At 41.9% G+C, this 22,408-nt stretch overlaps 1 protein-coding gene across 1 annotated transcript in view; it reads right to left on the bottom strand.

The window, feature by feature from the left end:
* TRANK1 (tetratricopeptide repeat and ankyrin repeat containing 1) overlaps positions 1-22,062 on the bottom strand; it is a 45,631-nt gene extending 23,569 nt beyond the window's left edge. Inside the window, 10 exon segments of the mRNA XM_080582358.1 lie at positions 1,325-1,511; positions 3,361-3,492; positions 4,064-4,202; positions 6,964-7,047; positions 9,770-9,885; positions 10,916-11,063; positions 11,601-11,724; positions 13,264-13,398; positions 13,523-13,564; positions 21,919-22,062. Coding sequence (XP_080438484.1) covers positions 1,325-1,511; positions 3,361-3,492; positions 4,064-4,202; positions 6,964-7,047; positions 9,770-9,885; positions 10,916-11,063; positions 11,601-11,724; positions 13,264-13,398; positions 13,523-13,564; positions 21,919-21,929 — 1,118 coding nt within the window. The 5' untranslated portion in view covers positions 21,930-22,062.
* Positions 22,063-22,408: the final 346 nt, after the last annotated feature.

The raw sequence follows: 22,408 nt of genomic DNA, 5'->3' as shown, positions 1-22,408 counted from the left end.
GCATTTTAATATACTACAAATACTTTCACCAAGTGTTTCATTTGCCAAAAACTAAGGTGAAGGTCAAAAGGTCAAAACTGAAAAAGCAACAAAAAGATGAAGTTTCTATCAGAGTCACAAAATCATCAAGGTTGCAAAAGACCTCCAAGATCATCTTGGAGGTCCAACCATCTTACCGTCCCATCCCCCTACCGCCAATACCACCCACTAAGCCATGTCCCTAAGCACCATGTCCAACCATTCCTTGAACACCTCCAGGTACAGTGATGCCACCACCTCCCTGGGCAGCCCGTTCCAATGCCTGACTCTGAGAACAAATGTCTCCTAATTTCCAGCCTCATATCTGTCCTGGTTTTGGCTAGGATAGAGTTAATTTTCCTCCTAGTAGCTGGTATGGTGTTGTGTTTGGGATTTAGGATGAGAATAATGTTGATGTTTTAGTTGTTGCAGAGCAGTGCTTACACTAAGCCAAGGACTTTCCAGCTTCTCCCACTGCCCTGCCAGCAGGCAGGCTGGAGGTGCAGCAGGAGCTGGGAGGGGACAGAACCAGGACAGTTTCCTCCCCTGGTGCAACTTGAAGCCATTCCCTCTAGTTCTGTCACTAGTTACCTGCAAGAAGCCGCCAACCCAGCTCCCCACACCTTCCTTTCAGGTAGTTGTAGAGAGCGATAAGGTCTCCCCCCTGAGCCTCCTCTTCTCCAGACTAAACAACCCCAGTTCCCTCAGAGGTTCCTCATAAGACTTGTGTTCCAGGCCCTTCACTAGCTTCATAGCCCTTCTCTGGATATATTCCAGGGCCTCGATGCCCTTCTTATAGTGAGAAAGGGGGACGATCACGTCCCTGCTCCTGCTGGCTACACTATTCCAGAAACAAGCCAGGATGCCATTGGCCTTCTTGGCCACCTGGGCACACTGCCAGCTTATGTTCAGGTGAGCATCCACCAACACCCCCAGATCCTTTTCCTCTGCACAGCTTTTGAACCACTCTGCTCCAAGCCTGTAGCATTGCATAAGGTTGCTGTGATCAAAGTGCAGCACCCGGCACTTAGTTATGGTGGGGGGAGCCTTGTGCTAATGGGAAAAAACAAAGAAACACCAGCAGCTTATATATACTTGGTGCAACTTGTAGTTACTTATTACATGATTGCATGGTAAGTAAAGAACGTAGTTGGACAGCAGACACCTTCAGACAAGGACAAAGTGTTCAACATTGACTCAGCGTGATGACTCATACAGAGGGTTACATAAAATCCACCTGCTATTACCAATTACAAATGAAACAATTTTGTACCTAAAGCACATAATTCAAAAACAGGAAAAGTACAGAGTCCATGCAGTACCTCCCAATTCCACAGAGGAAGAAGTGTGTTTCTCAGTGTGATCTCTGACTGCTTTGACAACAGTAAAGTTTTTATTCTTTTTCAAGATATCTATGACATATCTTGACCGTGCATCTGGAATGGTAGGATCAACCCCAAAACTCAGGAGCATGAGCACATCTTCTGTTTGACCTAAAATATTACAAGAAAAAGCATTAGAAGAGTAACTCCCATTGTTCGGGTTCTTTGTTTCAAAGATCATGGCATAGTTCTAGCATAATTTCATTTAAAAAATAGTTATCTTTTCCAGTGTCATAAGAATGTTATGTTGTATTATCCCCAAAAGTATTGTTAGGTATTGTCCCCAAAAGAAACCAAAGAGCTGTTAAAAATTGAAACCCTATCTTCATTATTTTAAGTTGGGAAAAGGGAACAAAAACAAAGTGACTTGATTCCTCAAGAGCGTATCACTGGCCAGAGGCAGCAGGTGGAATACATCTCCTCCCTTTATGCCTCAATCCTATTCTCCAGTCTCTAGGCAAACTGCTTGGTACATAAATAAAAAGGAGGACTCTCTATTGGTTATAAGGTGACTTAACAAAACAGTCTCTTACATATTCATGTTTGAATATATATAGCTAGGTACTGATTCTCTTCCCTATGCAGGATAAAACACATTTTTGTGGTAATAAAGCCTTGTAACAAAGCTTTCTAGTTTGACCAATGGCAGGTGCCATTGTTTTCAATGGAAGCTACTATACTTGTTTTGAAATTGATTACAGATAAAATATATATACAGTAAATATAACAGTGATTTAAGGTCTTGACACAGTATTTAATATTCTGGAATATTCTGGAGTATTCAATATTCTGGAGTATTCAATATTCTGGAATTCTCTTACTGTGTCACATGGCACTACCAGGGGCACTTCACAGCCCTGCAAGCAGTTGCCTGTACTCCTCATCTCAAAGAGCTGCTCATTTGCTATAAGCCATGCCAACAGAAAGCTGGAGGAGCACAGGAACACCAAAATACCAAGTCATGCAGGAGAATGCTGAGAAATGCTGCACAAAGAAGTGTCAGACCACTACACTTCCCCAAGGCACAGCGCCACGGCACACTGTCATATGTGCTGAAGGCAAAACCCGGATAAGGTAAGAGTGATGCAAGCTAACACAACTGTCGTGCTTTGCATGTCTAAGCCTTACTATTCAAGCTACTTTAGGGGTTATTTTTTTTGTAAGTGGAGGGATGCAAGTGGTTTTTTTTTTTTTTTTTTAAATGTATCTATAAATATATGTATGGTTTCTTCTGGAAACACAGGAGTCTTGTAGCAACAGATGGAACTGCTGTGAAAGAAGTGTGGCTCCTTTCCAGGAAATGCAATTAATTAGATATAGGCTGTGTGCATCTCATTCATACTATTAAAGAGAGCCACCGGGATGTCATTGCATTCAGTGACCTCGAAGTGTGGAGTTATCTTGGTATTGATGCTTGTTTCCTCTTGCCACCTAGTGTACAGAGTAAGAAATACAAGGAAAAAAGCCAGGCTAAGTTAACAAAAGTAGTATCACAGAAAATGTGAAAGAAAAAGCATTTCATTTTTCACCTCTGATAACGCGCACTGCTACTTAGATATTAAAGTTTCACCTCATTAAAAAAACTAAAACAAGAAACCAACACTTAGGACAGGTTTCCAAAAGGCCTCATACGATTTTACAGGCACATCAAGATTTAAAAGGTAATTAAAAACTATAGCATACTTATGGGAAAAAATCAAAACCAGTCAAATCAAGGAGCAAAGCAAGTGGTCACAAAATCAGGTATACAGCTTTAGAAGGGAATTGCTGAAATGTTTGATCATCAGTTACTACTATAAAAGTCTATATCTAGATAACAGGGCTATATCGTTTTCTTCCCTAGCCTGAAATAGTAAACACTACAGCCTGAAGTTTTCTTCCATTCTTCACTTTTCCGTATGAAAACAAACACACCAATATGAATAAAAAACACTAATAGGAATAAAAAGGAGGTATTTACTGTGTTTCCAGGAATATTCACTGGAAGATGCCACGATATGCAGGAGGGTGCATCCACCTCTGTCTTGCTGGTTTATTGTGTCCCTCAAGTCTGGCCTCTGAGTCAATAACCACCTGAAAACATGGTTCCTTCCTGAAATCAAAAAAATTTGTTATAAATAGTAGACAGATATAACAGAAACAGATACTTTTTTTTGTTTGTTTTTTACACCTCCCCCACACTGTAAAGTGGAAAGATGCACCTGTATAAAACCCTTTCTCAAGCATTGTGAGTAAGAGACAAGAACACGTAAAAGAAATAATGGTCAGAGCCAGCTGCATTATGGGAGACATGATGCTCCGTTCTCACTGACTCGCAGCATGTGCCGCTCAGGAAGACTCATGACTTTAGCACATACAGAAATTGTTGCTCCACACTGAGGTGGCAGGAAGAAAGTGTTTTCAAAGCTGACACATTTAGGTTCTGAAAGACCCATATCAAGCACTCTTACGCTCCAAACCACAAAAGAGAACATCCATATTAGATTTGTATTGCTATCAAGCACAGATGATCTAGAAGAGTTTAAAACTTTTTAAGAATGTGTTTCATTGATACACGCAAGGTCATACCAATATGATCTGATCTCATTAGATTTACTTTTTAAAAATAATGAAAACTGTCAGTTCTCTGAAGACACTTGATTTTAGCAGTGGATGTAACTTACTTGCTTTGATACATAGTCTGATAACAGCATGAAGAGGGTAAACTCCAATGGTTTCAACTTTTGTCCCAATGGAAATTAGCCATTTGACTAATTCTGCTATGTCTTGCATCTTCCCATCACATCCATATGACTCAGAAGTCTGATTAAGAGAATAACACCACATTATTTTACATACTCAGAAGACTGTTTTTTTAAATCCTATTTCCACGTTTTTTTTTTAAAGACAGGAATAGGTGGAACAGTAACAACCATACCATATCCATCGTAAAAATCAAACATTTATTACATACGTAACAGTTCCAGTAGAAGCTCAAAACAATTATGTTTCTCCTATGACACGTTCATGAATTTTGAAAGAATCTTGTCATGCTCTGAAAAGCACTGAAACTGAAGTCTATTTTATAGTACTTATTTCTGTATTTCTTCGGTGTATTTGAGAGTAACTTTCTGCCTTATACAGCTATTGAATGTTACTGCATCTCACTGTACCTGTTGTTGTAACTAGGTATTGTACTTTCTTAGCTCAGATGAGGCAGCTTATGCAGACAGTTACCCTAAAGCAAGACTGAAAAAACACATGAAACTGGAAAAAGGGAGCGATTGTCTGAGAGAAAGAGGTATAGGAAATTCAGGTAACATCTCCATATACAGGTCAGGAGCTCCATGGATGGAGAGCAGGACAAGGCACTGCTCTCTCATCCAGCTCAGGAAACATCTAGACATTAAGATCATTAAGACAGCAATGATAATATGATTGCTTGCATAAAGAAAAGGTGTTAAGCCTTTAGGAGACAGATTTTAGGCCAGATACATCCCTAGAAGGTGATCTGATAGAAGTATAGATTTTACAGGAAAATTTATACACCAAGATCAAGAGCACAGACTGAGCAGAAGGCAGCTGAACCAAAAAAAAAAAAAGAGTGTTTCAGCAAGGATTTAATGAACATGAAGCACAATCTACAAGCAAGGGGGGCAGCGATACAGGAACTCTGGAGGTAGGCAGAGGAAGCTCAGAGGGGAATTGAGACAATATGCCAGAAGGATCTGGACATGAGGGGGGTGCTCAAAAACAGTATTCAGACAATTTCTCCATTTGTGCCAGTCATTTTTTAAATAGCAGTCTTCACACATCTACAAACAAGTCTACCACCTCACACCAAATTTTGACTGGCAGGAATTACTGTTTGTGCACAGTTGCAAAATCAAAATACAACAAATTACAGGGAATATGTAGTGGTAGCAGGGAAGGTCCAGCTCTCAGAAAGCCAAATTTTCCTCTAATTTTTGCAAAAGAAAAGTAGTTCTCAGGGATCTTTCAGGACCTGGATCCTGACCCACATCCCTCCTCTCAAAAAGCTGAGCAAATGCATGAGGGATGGTGGAAGGTAGCCCATATAGGCTACTCTACTGGCACTAACAAAGCATACTTGCCTAATGCTAGCTAACTAAAGCATGCTTGTGTATACTCATCCCCTAATACTTCTGTTTTCACTATAAACAAGATTATAAGATGCCAATTTATTTCCTTTGCCTTCCCCTTTCTTTCGGAATTCCTCCCATTCACTCTAACAAGCACCTATCTGAAATACACGTATGGAAAAAATACCCAGTTTGAAGATATTATGATGAAAATATCACAAGCATTGTAAGAGCTAAATGGCAAATTCTGGCATATTCAATCAATACACCCTAAACTGTTAATTTGTAAACAAGTAAGTGTACTGTGCAGCCTATTAACATGTTCTAAAGCTCCAAAAGGAAAACCATAGTGTGGAAAGAAATCTAGTATACTTCAGCATAAAGCCTAATGAAATTTCTCTGTGCGTGTTTAACCATAACTTTTAAATGTAGGTGACAAACAGTAAAACTCTAGTTAACTAACTTACACAAATAAATGGAAGAATAAAACAACTTGACATAGGAATTTTTAATGGGACGCATGAAAAGCTTCACCTCAACTGCCATTGAAATAGGACAGGCATCCACTGCATGAAAGCAGACACATACACTGAGCACTGTCTTTACAAACTTTGTATTTTACTGCTACAGACGCCATCTGCTCCTGCACACGCACAAGGCAGGCACAGCCAGCCAGCAGCAACAGTCAAAAGATGCATAAGCATTCCTGACAGCTGGAAGGTTTTCTTTCAACACTACCCCTTCCCCCTCCATAACAGAAAGCTTTGGAGGTTCCCAAACATCACAGAACAAGAGGAATCGCAACATAAAGAAAAGCAAGAAAGATGGAATTCCACTGCCTGCAGATGTTGTCACCTCAGCAAAATGCATTAGGAGTCTACTTGGTCTATGAGGACTTGTTTCTCTCTTGCCCAGGTTCCCTAAATTATCTGGAAAGTGTCAAAGCCCTCAGCAAGAGAGTTCAGCAGTTGCTGCCTGCGTCTAAAGCAGTGTACCAAAAATCTGCGGCACCAAAGGAAGAGAAAATTCCAACAGTACCGAGCTCAATCTCCCGTAATCATACTCAGCATCATGAAGTAGGCCAGAGGCAGGTTGGCAAAGCATGATAATACTCTATCCCAGGAATACTGTAAGCTATCCTGGTTGGAAAACATACCAAATTAACAGATGTCAAACGTTTTTTCTACTTTAAATGTAGTGTCAGGTTCCAGGTCTGACATGAATAGCTTGCTGTATTTGAGAGGAAGATGGTCTTGTGATTAATTAAAGGAAATACTAAATTACCTAGACAAGCTATACAAATTAAAGATTATTTTAATGATCAAATGAAAAGAGACAAAAGAGATGATTTAATATAATAAAGTCCATATATTATTTTCCGTTTTATTTTCCTTTCTTCTGTTTTACAAGTCTTGTCCACAAGATGGAAAATCTTTCACTTGAAAGAAAGAAGAAACAAGAAAAAAAGGATGTTACTTTACCTCAAAGAGATTTTTCAGTGATAACTGGTTGACTCTGAGATTGGTGGGTAATTCTTTCTTCTTGGGCAACAATAATAGAAAAGACTAGAAAAAAAATGTGATCTTACAAGCGCATTTAGAAACTTTATTCTTCACTGCCTCACTGGATGTCATAGGAGAGCAAAACAAGGGCTAACAACATTTCAGATTTTTTTTTTTTTAAGATAATGTGCTGCTCAATCTCCCCTTCCATTTATCAAATGAATTAATGTAATATACATTAATGTAATATACATATTAATACAATATAGTGGATTGTGGGAAGCTATGATCAATGAAAATCTAATCAGAAATAGAAACTACATTGAAAGGTCAGGTCCTAAAAGTCTCTTCAGTATACTTCTGGTAAAGACCCTTTTCGAGAAGGGTGAGAAAGTTGACCTTGGTAATTACAGGCCTGTCAGACTCACTTCAGTGCCTGGTCAAATTAAAGAAAAGATTATTCTGGGAGTTACTGAAAAACACCTGAAGGACAACGAGGTCACTGGTCACAGACAACACAGGCTCATGACAGAAAAGTTCCATTTAACTAGATTAATTTCCTTTTATGACAAGCTTATCCATCTAGTTGACCAAGGGAAGTCAGTTGATGTAATCTTTTTGGATTTCAGCAAAGCTTTCAATACTGTCTCTGGACAAAATGTCCAGCATACAGCTAGACAAGAAAATAATATGATGGATGAAAAACTGGCTGACAGATTTGGCTCAAAGGGTTATAATAAATGGAGTTACATCTGGCCAGCAGCCAGTCATTAGTGGGGTTTCCCAGGGCTCCATTTTAGGGCCATTTCTCTTCAATGTTTTAGTGATCTGCATGCAGTACTAAATGCATACTAAGTAAGCTTGTAGATGATACTAAATTAAAAGGAGCTGCTGACTTCCTTGAAGGCAGGAAGGCCTTGCAGAGAGATCTTCACAAGTTAGAGGACTGGGCAATTACCAACAATTGGAAGTTTAGCAAGTGCTGAACTCTGCACCTGGGACGGAGGAGCCCTTTCTATATGGGGGGCAAGAAGCTTGAGAGCAGCCCTGTGGAAAGGGATTGGAGGGTTTTGGTCAACAGCAAGTTGAATATGAGTCAGTGTTGACACTTTTGGCTGCCAGTGCATAATCTCTTGGGGTACATCAAGTACAGCACCACTAGCTGGTTGAAGGAAGTGACTGTCCGCTCTGATCTGTGCTGGTGTGGCCTCACCTCAAGTACTGCGTGCAGTTTTGGGCACCACAATGTAAGAAAGGCATAAAACTATTAGAGTGTTCAAAGAAGGGCTACAAAGATGGTGAAGGGTCTAGAGGAGAAGATGTATGAGGAGCAGCTGAAGCCAATTGGATTGTTCAGCTTGGAGAAGACCAGACTGAGGGGAGGCCTCAAGGCAGCCTGCAGCTCCCTCATGAGGGGAGCAGAGGGGCAGGCGCTGAGCTCTGCTCTCTGGGGACAGCAACAGGACCCAAGGGGACAGCATGGAGCTTGGACAGGAGAGGGTCAGGCCAGGTGTTACGAAAAGGTTCTGCACCAAGAGGTGGTTGGGCATTGGAACAGACTCCCCAGGGAAGCATTCACAGCACTGAGCTTGCTGGAGTTCAAGAAACATTTGGCCAATGCTCTCAGACATTGGGTTTGATTTTGAGGTGGTCCTGCACAGAGTCAGGAGTTGGACTTGATGATTCTTGTGGGTCCTGCCAATTTGGAATACTATATGATTCTATAATTCTATGCTGTGATTTGGTTTGGGGAATGACCTTTAACATCCATGGGGATGAGACTCCCCAGCTATACCAACCTCCTGAACAGAAAGCAAGAAGTTGCCATGGAACATTTTGCCCTTTCTTAGCTAAGTTTCCCCAACATGCCAAACCATGGCTGCTGGGCCCTGCTGTGCCTTGTCTGCAGTCAGACAATCAGAGTTGGCTGGAATTGACTGTCTGGCACAGAACAGCCCCAGCCTTGTCTCATCATCGGAGCCCAGCAGCCCCCTGACAGCACCTCACCAACACCCCATAATTGTGATGATGATCCATTTTTCATACAGACATCCGTAATGGTCAAGGTTGGAAGGGACCTCTGAAGGATCATCTAGAGCACATTGTGCAGGATAGCATCCAGGAGATGCTATCCTGCGCAAGGATAAGGAGACTCCACAACCTCTCTCTGGGCAACTTGTGCCAGTGCTGTCACCCTCACACTAAAGAAATGCCCTCTCATATTCAGCCAGAATCTCCTGTGCTTCAGTTTGTCCCCTTGCCTCTCATCCCCTCACTAGGCACAACTAAAAAGAGACTAACTACATTCTCTTGAGAGGGTCATTACAAGATAATAGGATTAAAATAAATTATCCTTCTGATTTTCTTAAATACTCTGGCTTTGTTTAACAACTGTATACTTCCACTGAGATGCTCCTCTATTTGTAGGTCTTTCACAGGCAGCTTCAAAAATCCATCTAGCCACACAGAAGAAAAGGGCACCACTAATAAGCACATATTTCTCCCCTCAATGTCTTTCAAGAATAAACACCCCTAGATAGCACCATTACATAGACAACAACTAGAGACAAGCAGGATCCTCAGTTAATTTATCCTTTTGAGAAATTAATTTCAGAAGTTATTTAGCACTAGGAGTATTTCTGAAGTCTAAAAATCAAGGTATTTGAATGAGGAAATACTTTTTCTTTTGAATTTAAAAGTAACACAAGCTTACCCTGAACAGGTACCAAATGAGTGCCTATTGCGCAGCAATATGTAACACTTGTTCTCACAGGGACAGACTTACCCACTTTCCTTTCTGGGCCAACTTTTCCATCTCTGCTTGCCAAATCAGCGCATTAAACCTTGCACTGAAAATATAATCATATGCAGGGCAAAAAGTTGGTGGAAAGACTCGTTCATCTGCAAGAAGAAGCATTTATGAAAGGTTTTTAATATACACAGCACTTTTAAAGTTGCTGTCTCCAACTAAATTAGTTCACTGCACAGGGACAGTTTTAGTACTGATTAATGCCCAGGAGAATGCCAATAGGGAACACAAATCTGACTTATTTAACACTACATCCCTTGGCCACTCAACTGAAATGGTGACTTGTTACCAGCAGCTGGTCTTCATTAAACACAAAAAAATAAACCCTGCCCTCGAGAAAGTTCCACAACATTGTAAACTTCATGGTGATTTTGCCACTAGTGGATGCTGCTAAGCTAATCAACATCCTTAATATGGGGCTGAGTTCAGGTGAATGCAGCACAGGCACAACACAGAACCTTTTGGCACACCTCCAGGTCCCATCAGACAAAGCTTGCAAACAAAACAAAAAAGCAAACAAGAAGAAACTGAGGAGAGAAGTTTAAGAGAGAAGGGAGACATACAGCAAACATTACTTGATAAAAAGCACATAATGGCACAGAAAGGTCAAATTCTGTCTTCCCATTGGTGTCCCTTATTAGCTGAGGGACAGTCCCCCACAGGAATACACTACACTATGAGCTTAAATTTAAGCTGAGTATCTTCTAATTATTTTCAAATCTACTTAGCTAAAAGGAAAGCATAGTGGTTTGCAGAAAAACAAAATGAACAAAAAAATTCATTAAAGCCTTAGAGGTCTGGAGTTCCGAATACCCAGCCTTGGCTCCCTGGCTCTGAATTTTAACTTTTTCTAACCGCTCTACAACTGTCATCTTCATGCAAGTTAACACATTTCCCTACACAGTGATTTGGAATCATTGGTATTTGCCATATGCAAATGTAACAAGTTTATTTCATCCTTTTACTTAGGCTACTCAGCATATTCATAATCCCCAAGCAGACCTGTGGTGCTGAGGGCCAAATAAATGATCTCAACAAGGAGGTTGCTCTACAAAGGACTTGTGTTGTTCCCATCACTACTGAAAGGCCCTTAAAAAGATTAAGCTTTTAACCAGAGCTTACTATTGACACTTGTGAATATTCCTGCTATAAAATCAGCAACCTGAGATAGATCTACGGAAGCATTCAGAAGTATCAAACCCTTATGAAACACAGAAATCACCTCAAAAGAGTTTGACATGATCGACGAGTGGCTAGCTCTGTAATAAGCCTAAGGGGAAAAAAAAAACACAAAAAGAAAACCACACAACTGTTAGGAAAATAGTCAGATCTTGGCCACATGAGATCAAGAACGTTTAGAAGAAAATTATTTTCTTCTAAATCACTAAGTGCGCTGTAAAATGGCATGTACTACTATTTTCACAGCTTCTCACAAACATATCCAAAAAAATGCAATCAAATCCCTTGTAATTCACTATCTGCTATTGATGTCATTGCAAATACTACAAAAAACAGTAAAGATAACTAGAGTAATAGAAAAATTGGAAAATAAAGGATGAGAAGATATACTGTTAGCAATATGGACTTTTTTGTTGGGATCCAGAAAGAACCAGCAAGCAAAAGAGCTGCTTCATTTTATTAGAAGTACTACTATATTAATAATTCTGATGTTCACGTGGCAGAGCCAGACACTGATTCTATGATTTTATGCTTTATTTGCTTAGCACATCTTAAAAACGAAGCAGATATTGACACTTGTTTTAAAATGTAAGGCAGGCAAAAACAGACAGCTTAAACATCTGAATACCTTAACATACTCTGGATTCCACCGTAAGCTCTCAAAGGCTGAAAACATTGCTTCTCTCCATTTACCAAGATTGTACAAGGCAGTTGATTTGTTGCAGTATAACACAGCTATGTCCTCAGAACACCTGAAAATAAATTACCAGCATAACTGCTTATTCAGTTAAAAAAGGATGCAAGATACTTTACAGATAGCAACAAGAAAAATAAACCACATCACCCACCTAACAAAATTAGAGAAAAAAACAGAGCTGTAGCAAGTAAAGATCATTTGAACATCAGCTATAAAATCTTAGTGACATTTTAAACTATATTTTAGTGATACCCTGGTCCCTTTTGAAGCAGAAGACCAACCCACTGGAATACCACAGTATGAGCTGAACTCAATGATCCTTGTGCATACCTTCCAACATGGTATATTCTATGTTTCCACAAGGATTTAGAGACAGTTTAGACCATCTATATATACCTAGATACTCTGTTAAGTTTGTGGCCAAGAATAGGAGAAAACAGACATATGAAAGGTAGAACAAATGCTAAATACAGTTAGATCCACCAAAATACAAAAGCTATTTTACTGTATCAGAAGTTGATGAAGTTAACAAACTATTTACATTTATGCCAGTTGATGAAATAAGTGTATTTTGGAGAATAGAATATACTAAAGTACATGCATTTGAATGCAAGAGAGTTTCTGGAAACAGCTGCTCAAAACATACGAACTACAGATCACAGGGTACTGGGAAGCCTGAAAAGCCTATCTTGTCTGTACTTAAACAGTATGTAGTGTGGTGCTGCATCCTCCACATTATTCTTATCTACTAACACACTCTCAAGAAAGTTGTTTCAACTTCACCAGACATGTTCAGAGCACACTCCCGCATGTGAGTAAATCCTGCCAAAGTAACCTACGGCAAAGAGAAGCCCAGGAGCAGACCCTGTGAGAAGACAAAATATTGTTGCTTGCAAAGTGGAGAAGGCTTCCTCAGCTCTGTCCTTGCTTGGTCCCACTCCCCCCATACGCTCTAGACTGTGTTTTACCACCCTTAGTCAAAAAACCCAAGGGCAAACAGTCAAACTGGCTGGTGTTAAATAGGGTAAACATCAGTGCTAATACATGGCAGAAATGAATATTTAATAGTTAACAATACTCAGTTATTTAATCACTAATAATGTTAGCAACTGATGTTTACTGATGACAACAAGCACTTACCATTTGGAAAGAAACATCCAAAGAACTCTTTGGCTAAAAAGTTTGAACAGATCTTAGAATACTAAGAAAGTCCAAATAAAGTAACCTGCATGAATTGTTTTTAAAAATAATTGATGACCCATGGACATGACCAGTACCTGGTAGAACCACAGCAACATTAATCCACAATGTCAGCTTCAAAACAGAAGTAATTTAACACAAACCAACATGGTTATGGAAAATTAGAGTTTTAATTATACTCATTTATAACTAACATTTATATAAAAGCATTCAGATTAAGGTTATTAACTTATCTCCCACATACACATCAAGAACAATTCCTCTTTAATTATAAAACTGCAATACCAAAGAGTGTGACAAAAAAAGAAAGTCAAGTGTCAGGGAAAGAAACAGTTCTCAGTTAATTGTAGTACTGCACCTAATGGTTCACACCTGGTAATCAGAGAATACTTACAGGATCCATTGCCTTATCTGAATAAGCATAAGCAGAGCTTGATCATACTTTCTGACGGCCAAAGAGTAACTTCCATTTTTAAAGTCCTCATTCCCAGCTTTTTTCATAAACTGGGCATATTGCATGGCATCCATGCTAATTGTGAGAGGGAAAAAAAAATCAGACAGCATTGATTTGAGACACTTCTGTTCCCAAAATCCACTTAAACTTTTGCCTTAGGTATTGCATATTTGAAAAGGAGGACAAAAAAACAACTAACCTGGAGAAATTAAAGGTTGGAACAGGCATCAACTGCAACTGACTGAGAAAAATATTTCGTAATTAAAATTGTAATATCAGGTTTCTCATAAAAGTAATCACATTTTCAAGCAGCTGGGTAAACAAATACAAATAGAAAAGTAGCTACATGTATGTTGAGAAAGAACGTCAAGAAAACAGGTGACAAAATAGAATGCTAAAGCCTTGAATAGAATCATTCTTCACAACTGGATTTTATGTTTAAAAGCCATTTCCATTACCTTTGAATGGCTCTATTAATCTCACAAATCTCAGTATTAGCAAGTAAGATTAAATCCCCAAGAAGGAATGCACAGGGTTATTTATTATCCAGGTTCTAACAGGCGCAGAAAAAAACTAGTATCAATCTGTAACCCGCTAACAGCACCTGTAAAAATCTCTTCACGTAAACCAAACTAGACATGTCTTAATATATGAGCCTGTAGACAAACCAAAAAATACTGACATTTTCTCCACAGCACTCCTCAAGACGAACCTGAAGCATTGCAAATCACTACTACATCGTTAACACAGAGGTATTAAGAGGCATGCTGTGGATGACATTGGGCCTCATCTGCACATCCGCTCAGCAGGATGAAATGCACTACACAGAGGGGAGAAGCAGCACACACCTCTGAAGAGGCAACAGCAGAAGAACCAGGTGCTGTGCAAAAGCTCAGATCAAGATTGCTTCAGTAAAAAGGTCAGTCAGAAGTTAGGTCTTCTTTAAATAAAGAAATAAGTGCTCTGTGATGATGTCTGCAATGCAAACATCACCTTACTAAATTTCCAGGGAAGCAGGAAGAACTGAGGAAAATTAAATACACAAACCAAATCGCCTCATTGAGCAATGCACATACAATATATAGTTAAAAATACTACTTATTGAGACAGTGAGTCAAGCGTACTCATAGCATAAGTGGGTCTTTTTTACATTGCATGGTATGAACAACACTGAGAAGAAAAGGAAAATAGAGTAACAGTGCAAAGAATAAAAAGCAAATGCTAAAAGATGGTTCTATCTTCTATTTTCCTAATTCTTCCAGCTTTCAACTTTTTACTATCAGAAGGCTAAATAAATAATTTTCACCAAGAATAGTACCAAAAAAGTTCAATTACCCAAGGGTTTCATCATGTAGGTATAGCAGCATAAAGGTTGGAAGAGACCTTGAAGATCATCTGGTCCAACCATCACCCTACCACCACTATCACCCTCTAAGCCATGTCCCTAAGCACCAGGTCCAGCCTTTCCTTGAACACCCCCAGGGACGCCCCCACTTCCCTGGGCAACCCATTCCAATGCCTGACTGCTCTTTTGGAGAAGAAACGTCTCCTGATTTCGAACCTAAACCTCCCCTAGTACAACGTGAGGCCACTCTCTCTAATCCTATCACTAGTTACCTGCGAGAAGAGGCCAACCCCCAGCTCCCCACACCTTCCTTTCAGGTAGTTGTAGAGAGCAATAAGGTTCCCTTTGGGCCTCCTCTTCTCCAGAGGAAAGAACCCCAGTTCCTTCAGCCGCTCCTCACAGGACTTGTGTTCCAGGCCCTTCACCAGCCTCATAGCCCCTCTCTGGACACACTCCAGGGCCTCGATGTTCTTGTACTGAGGGGCCCAAGCTGAACACAGTACTTGAGGTGTGGCCTCACCAGAGCAGAGTACAGGGGGATGATCACCTCCCTGCTCCTGCTGGCTACACTATTCCTGATACAAGCCAGGATGCCATTGGCCTTCTTGGCCACCTGGGCACACTGCCAGCTTATGTTCAGGTGAGCATCCACCAACACCCCCAGATCCTTTTCCTCTGCACAGCTTTTGAACCACTCTGCCCCAAGCCTGTAGCACCACATGGGATTTTGGCCAAAGGGCAGGACCTGGCACTTAGGCATGTTGAACCTCATCCCACTGGCCTCTGCTCATCGACCCATCCTGTCCAGGTCCCTCTGCAGGGGCCTTCCTACACTCCTATATATCAACATTTCCCCCTAGCTTGGTGTCATCTGCAAACTTACTGAGGGTGCACTCAATTCCCTCATCCAAGTCATCAATAAATACGTTAAAGAGGATGGTCCCCAACACTGAAGCCAGGGGAACACCACTGGTGACCAGTCGTCAGCTGGATGTCACTCTGTTCACCACCACTCTCTTGGCCTGGCTGTCCAGCCAGTTTTTAATCCAGCAAAGTGTGTACCTGTCTAAGCCATGGGCTGCCAGTTTCTCCAGGAGAATACCATGGGAGACTATATCAAAGGCCTTGCTGAAGTCTAAGTAGACTATGTCAACAGGCTTTCCCTCATCTACCAGGCAGGTCACCTAGTCATAGAAGGAGATGAGGTTGGTCAGTCAGGACTTGCCTTTCATGAACCCATGCTGACTGAGTCTGATCCCCCAGATGTCCCACATACATTGCATGATTGCATTCAAGACAACCTGTTCCATCACCTTTCCTGAGACCAAGGTCAGGCTGACAGGCCTGTAGTTCCCCAGATCCTCTTTACAACCCTTCTTATAGATGGGCATCACATTAGCAAGTCTCCAGTCATCCAGGACCTCTCCCTGTTTTTTTGTTTTTTAAAATCATAGTTGAATTGCAAGCCTGGTCTTTCAAGAAAAGCTATGCTTCTCCTTAGGGTAAGGTTTTCGTTTTTTTTTTTTTTTTTTTTTTAAACCCAGAATTATATTTAAGTAGACTACAAAGAAAAGCAAGATAAAGTACAATTAAAAATAAAAGGTATCCAAAAGAAATTTGGAAAAGAAATTCTTTTCCCCACAATACAGCAAAAAGACCCCCAGTTGCAACACACATTTTAAAAGGCCTTTTAAAGGCATCATGCGATAAGACATTTTGGATCTGAGCTCCCTGTTTCAATTCAGGAGGTGAAAACTCCCCAGCCCCTCCCACGTGGAGCAGCAGGATTTCCAACAGATCACAAACTCCTGTGCTTTTCCAACACTGGAGCTTGCCAGCCAAAACCTCAAACCATAGGTCATTTAAATAACTAGGATGTCTGCTGTAGGCTTTAGCAACTACAGTCAATTTTGCAGACCCAAGAGATACACAGGTGCGCAAATCTGACATCTAAATTAATTATCGAAAAGAATCACTGTACTGACTAGCACATCATGACTTGCTGTTGCCTAACATCTTCCTGCAGCATAAGCATTTTTAATCCCAAACCAGTATACTAAGTAAGACCTATTACACTGAAGTCTGTTGAGTGAGGCCAGCATTAAAAATACATGACCTATTACTCTGCCTTCAGCTGGTACAAGGAAAGGTCAAGTGCCCAGATCACACGTCCATCTGAATATAACTATAACAGATATATATATATACACACACAAAATATATGTAAATAACAGATTTTTTTCTTGGTGACATTGGTTCCTTTCAAGAAGTACAGGTCTCTCCTAAGTTATGGCATCTGTGAAACAGAAGATTGCTTGGAAAAAGTTTTTGGTCTAGGAGACTCGTGGCCCAAATCTGAGAACTTGTCTTTCAAAGGAAAAAAAAAAGAATCAGACAAGATTATCTACTTTGTTGACTTATTTTTACAGCTCCTGAAGCAACCCACACAACTCTGGCAGCAAAATGAAGCATATCCATTTATACCTGAAGAATTACAACACAAGATTATGCAGTTAAGTCAGAAATACTCTATTCCAACTCCGATTGCTGTATCCTGGTTTTGGCTGGGATAAAGTCAATTGTCTTCCCAGTAACCGGTATGGTGCTGTTTTCCGGACTTAGGATAAGAACAACACTGATAACACACCAGTCTTGCAGTTGCTGCAGAACAGTGCTTGCACAGAGCAAGGAGTTTCAGCTTCCGGTGCTGTCCTGCCAGTGAGGAGGCTGGGGGTGCACCAGGAGCTGGGAGGGGACGCAGCCAGGACAGCTGGCACACAATGCCCACAGGTATGCCCCACACCATACAACAGGGGCAGCTGCCACTGCTCAGGAAATGGCTGGGCATCAGTCAGCAGGTAGTGAAAAGTTACACTGAGCATCATTTGCTTCGTTTATTCTTGTTGTTTTGTTTGTTCTTGTTCTTCTTCTCCTCATGCGGGGGGGGGGGGGGGGGGGGGGGCGGGGAAGTAAATGGCTCTGTCATGTTTTGCTGCTTGCTGGGTTAAACCACAACATGTTGCCAGTGGGCAAAATTCCCATGTACTTTACATGCTGCCAACTCTTAAGTTATTGCAATGGTTGGTGTCCCAAACTGGTTCAGTCAGACCACCCTCACAAGCGGGACAATTCCAGAGAGTTACAATGCTACGCTTTGAGTCCCCTTGCTTCAGCTGATAAGCTTGAAAACCCAAATAGAGACTGCCCACAACCCCATTTGTCATTTTTGAAAAACATTGTGCTCTATACACCAGTCATCGATCCCAAGAGGCAAGCTTGTGCTTTCTGAACATCTGAAGTTGGCAATACTGAAAACTTCATAAAACTGAGAGCAAACCTGAGCAGCCTGTTTGTTTCATCTGTGTCCAGTTTATGTACTTTAATAGAGAAACTACATAAAGCCTCCGTAAGCCCGCTCCTCTCCCTTCTTACTGCTGAGCCTGATGTGGTATGGCATGGTATCTCTTTCAGGTCACCTGCCTGCTTGTATCCCCTCCCAAACTCTTGCACACCTCCAGTCTATTGACTGGGAAGGGACAGAGTGAGAAAGAGAGATAGATGGCCTTGAGGCTGCGCAAACACCGCTCAGCAAAAGCATCAGTTTGTTACCAGAATTGTTTTGGTCACAAATCTAAAACACGGCACCATGCCAGCTGCTATGAAGAAAATTAATTCCATCCCAACCAGACCCAGGATAACTGCTTGTTCACAGAGAAAGAGCGAAGGTTGTTACATAGCCAGGCTTTTAATTGTTGTTGATACTGAAAGCTAAGCTGTAAGGCTTCAATCCTGTGGCATTACCCAGTGGTAGAATAACAGTTTTATTCTTGAGGAACAGTAGCTTTCCATAATGGAAGCAAAAAGTGAAGTAATACTATCTGGGGAGTTCTGCATCTGAATTAAAATAGTGGTTAAAAAAAAAAAAAGTATCTTTCCTTTTTCAGGAAACCCAGCTTCTAAAGACTCTGCATTCCTCTTTCTTAGTAAGCAGAGGAATAAATGATCCTTACTCTTTCCACCCTAACCTAACAGGCAGACACTACCAACTGGCAATAGGCAGGGAGGGAAAAAAAAAAAAGCCCAGCAGTAAAGCAAACAAGCTAAATACATGTGATCAGCATTCAGGTAATTCATGTTTTCTCAACAGGCAGCCTTGAGGCTCGCATTAGCTCTTGCCCGACAAGAGCAGGCTGGCTATGAGAGCACAGTGCCATCATGAAGGCATTGCCATGTCACACTTAACTGCCACGTGCCCACCACCCAGATAAAGGATGCCACATACAGGTCTTTCTGAATGACACGTACACTATGTCCTGGTATAGATGCATGCAAATGTCAGGGCAGATCCCCCAAAAAAAGAAGAAAAACACAGGGTGAGAAGGCCATACCTTGAGAAGTCTATGCTCTGCCTGCTAGCCAGTTTTATTAGCCTTTCTGACAACAACAGCTACCAAATCCATATTTATGGAAGTCTCCCATGAACACATACAGGCATAAATCCAACAGTGAAAAGCAGAAAAAAAGAAAATATACTTCTTACAGGATCTTTCCTTTTTCATCAGATGCAGAAGTGGCACACAAAAAAGTCTTGAAACTGCCTGTGCTTTGAGAAGAGGCCTTGGAAGAATGGCAGATAAAAAAAATACAACTTCTGCAATCAGTATGAATGGGTTAGTGCTGACCAGGACATAACTTGACACATTAAGAGATCTCATGCAGAGGGAGGGAAAGAAGTTGAGATTTTTAGCATTGCCATCCTCAAGGATCTGTTTGGTCTGGAAAAGTCATACTGATGTTTGTGAATATGCAAATATGTTAATATGTCTCACAAAGACTGTTTTAAACTCTTGCAACATACATCAGCTCACCTTGGAGAAGCTGGTCCTCACAAACCAAAAGCCTATCAATAAGAAAGCAAAGCACTTCCTCATTCTGCCCTGCAAAAGAACAACAAAAACTCATGACTCATCACCTTTACAGATTGCCATCAGTCCTGAAGGAACCCTACTACCTTTCCATCCCTCCAGCAGCCACCAGCACAGCACTGAGCCCTGCACCAAGCCAGGACATACCACAGGACAAAACATGTCTTGCTCAGGGACCCAGTTTCGCATCGGATCCCACACACAAGCGCTGCGCCTGTGGTTGAGAAGTTAGCTGTGAGACATCTAACCTCTGGGGTTTTGCTTTCGAGAAACACACGAAGCAGCTGAAAAGATGAAACATCTGACTGCGCTCAAGCTGAGCTTTCCCCTAGAAACCAGCACAGTAGTAAAGCGCTGGCTGCAGGGCACAGGTGTGGTCAGAAACAAGACATCCTAATTGACATGCGGCACACACTCCCCACGTACGAGAATATGATTAGCACGGGAGCCTCAATGCTCTGTTAGTATCTTGAATGGTATGTACAAAGCAAATAAGGAGGACATGTACAATCTGGGTGAAACAAGCAGAGCAAGTGTAATACAAGCACAGGGAGACTTGTGCTGTGACCCAGGGCCCTACTCTGGGCAAGGTCGGCCTGAATGACCTCTTCAGGTCCCCCTTCTCCAGATAACCACTGGACACTGGTTTCTATTTACACAAACTATTATAAAGTAATTATTACTCATAACTACGCCCAGCTGCCTGACATCCCCAACCCCTCGCACACCAAACGTGCGTAGCTGACTCTGCCTAGCAGTCCAGCTCCTCTTCAGAGCATGACCAGTAACAAGATAACAGAAGTGGGACCCAAGCCCAGCCAGTAGCACTGTGTCAGTCCTGTCAGCTCGCAACAATCCAAGAAAAACCTCAAGACAAGGATGCCATTAAAACGTTACCAATAAATCCTCCAGAGGATGGATCTGTGGTCACCTTGCCCACAGAAAAGGTGCTAAGGCCAGGAAGCAACATGGCAAGGCAATGGAAATCATAAGCACGTCACAAGAACAAGACAAACTTCCCAGTTCCCATCCCAGGGAAGAAGAGCAGTGCGCACATGCCAGAACAGCAGCACTCTACCTGCTTTAGACCCTGAGCGCTTGCTGTGAAACCAGAGCTTTACACCCATGAGCTGTGCAATAGAAACCTGAAAGACTGGATTGTTACAGACTCCTCGCAACTTCCTGAGCTCATCCTTCATTACATAGGGTGCCTTCATGTCATCGAGACTGCATCCCATTTTGGGATGCCCTCTTCCCTTTGGGAAGGCCCTCTGGAAAAGCTACAAGGAAAAATAGCACTACTGAAAGATGGAGAATCACAGCTCCCTGTTTATAGGCAAGACCTCAATGCATCACTAATCTGTTCGGTGTCACAGGTCCTGAGAAAAGGCCATGATACACCATCCTGGATTTAAGGTGCTCTCTCTTAACATCCTTCCTCCTTCCCTCACAGGCTGAAGTCACACCCAGCACATGGGGATTAGCTTTCCTTGAAGACTGCTCCACAGCTTGCACTGGCAACAGGTTTGGCCTTGCTCCCCAGCATATCCTGTTTTGCTAAGGGGAAATAAACAGGCTCTTTCTTTCAGTTTCAGATGACCTTCCCCTCTTTGGATCTTATCAGTAATAAAGTACACCTCAGGGAAACAACAGTTAAAGCAAGTGTGGAATTATATTTTCAAGAAAAACATTGTGTAAGCATACATATACTTACAAAGCAACACAGCTTCTTTATTAAACGTAGAAAGGACTCACATCTCCCATTTTATGTGGAGAAAAAGCAATGCGAAGAAAACATGTCCAAGATTCTATCTAGAAAGTGTCATTACTATTTTACAAAAAATAAAAATCACCACCACCACAACCCCCTCACAAAACAGCAGAAACTGTTAATCCTGCTTCCTATCATCTGAACCAACAACAGTCTTGAAATGCCTCATCTAGCTGAGAAGTCCAAGCCCTAACCCCATCCCAGCAAGATGTGTTTACACTGCTACAGCTGTTTACTCAGCCTAGCAAGGCTCCTGTCATCAAACAGCAGTGACCCCATAAGAAAGCAAAGGGAACAAGCAGTCTCAGTATTTCCTTTCTTTAGATTAGCTCAGGATGATGTGACATCTGGAATAGAGAATTAAAAAAAAAAAAGGGAAAACAAAAAACAATCTCCTAACAGCAAGGTTTCCAAGCTCATGCACAGATTGCAGCCACCACTGGCCAAGTTTTGCTGCATGCAGGTAAGAACAGTGGTAGGAAACACTGTTTTTTTGCACGTTTTCCTGAGAACGCAAAGCCTCTTCCCAGGCGAGCTAAAAGCATTCTACCAACCTGAAGCTCATCTCCCGCGAACCAGGCGATAAACGCAGCAGCTGAGAAAGCTCTTCTTTCCTCAGCAGCGTGCCCAGCCCACTTTTCCAACACAGAAACCTGGCGGCAGCCTTGCTTTGCAGGGAGAGGGGAGCAGCTCAGCCCAGATCCCTTCCGCAGCTTGGACACCGCCATCCAGCACCGTGCCCACGATGGGCCCCAAGCGTTAGAGCACGCCACCGCCCCCTTCTAAACGCAACGGCTCCGCCCACGGCCCCGCCCCGCTCGCTTCACCCGGTGCTGGCCGAGCGGGGCCCTGCCACCCCCCCCTCTACAGCCCCTTCCAAGGCCTGGACGCACACTCTGTGCGGAAATCCTTCCTGACACCCAACCCAAACCCCCCTGGTGCAGCCCGGGGCTGTCACCTCGTGTGCTGTCACTTGTCACCTGAGCAAGAAGAGCGACACGCTGCTCCTGGGTGCGGCCTCCTGTCAGGCAGCGATGGAGAGCG

This window comes from Anser brachyrhynchus (genome assembly GCF_964034855.1).
Source record: "Anser brachyrhynchus genome assembly, chromosome: 2".
In the NCBI taxonomy this organism is placed as follows: Eukaryota; Metazoa; Chordata; class Aves; order Anseriformes; family Anatidae; genus Anser; species Anser brachyrhynchus.
The sequence above is the reverse complement of the archived record's forward strand: the minus strand, read 5'-3'. Positions and strand labels throughout refer to the sequence as shown.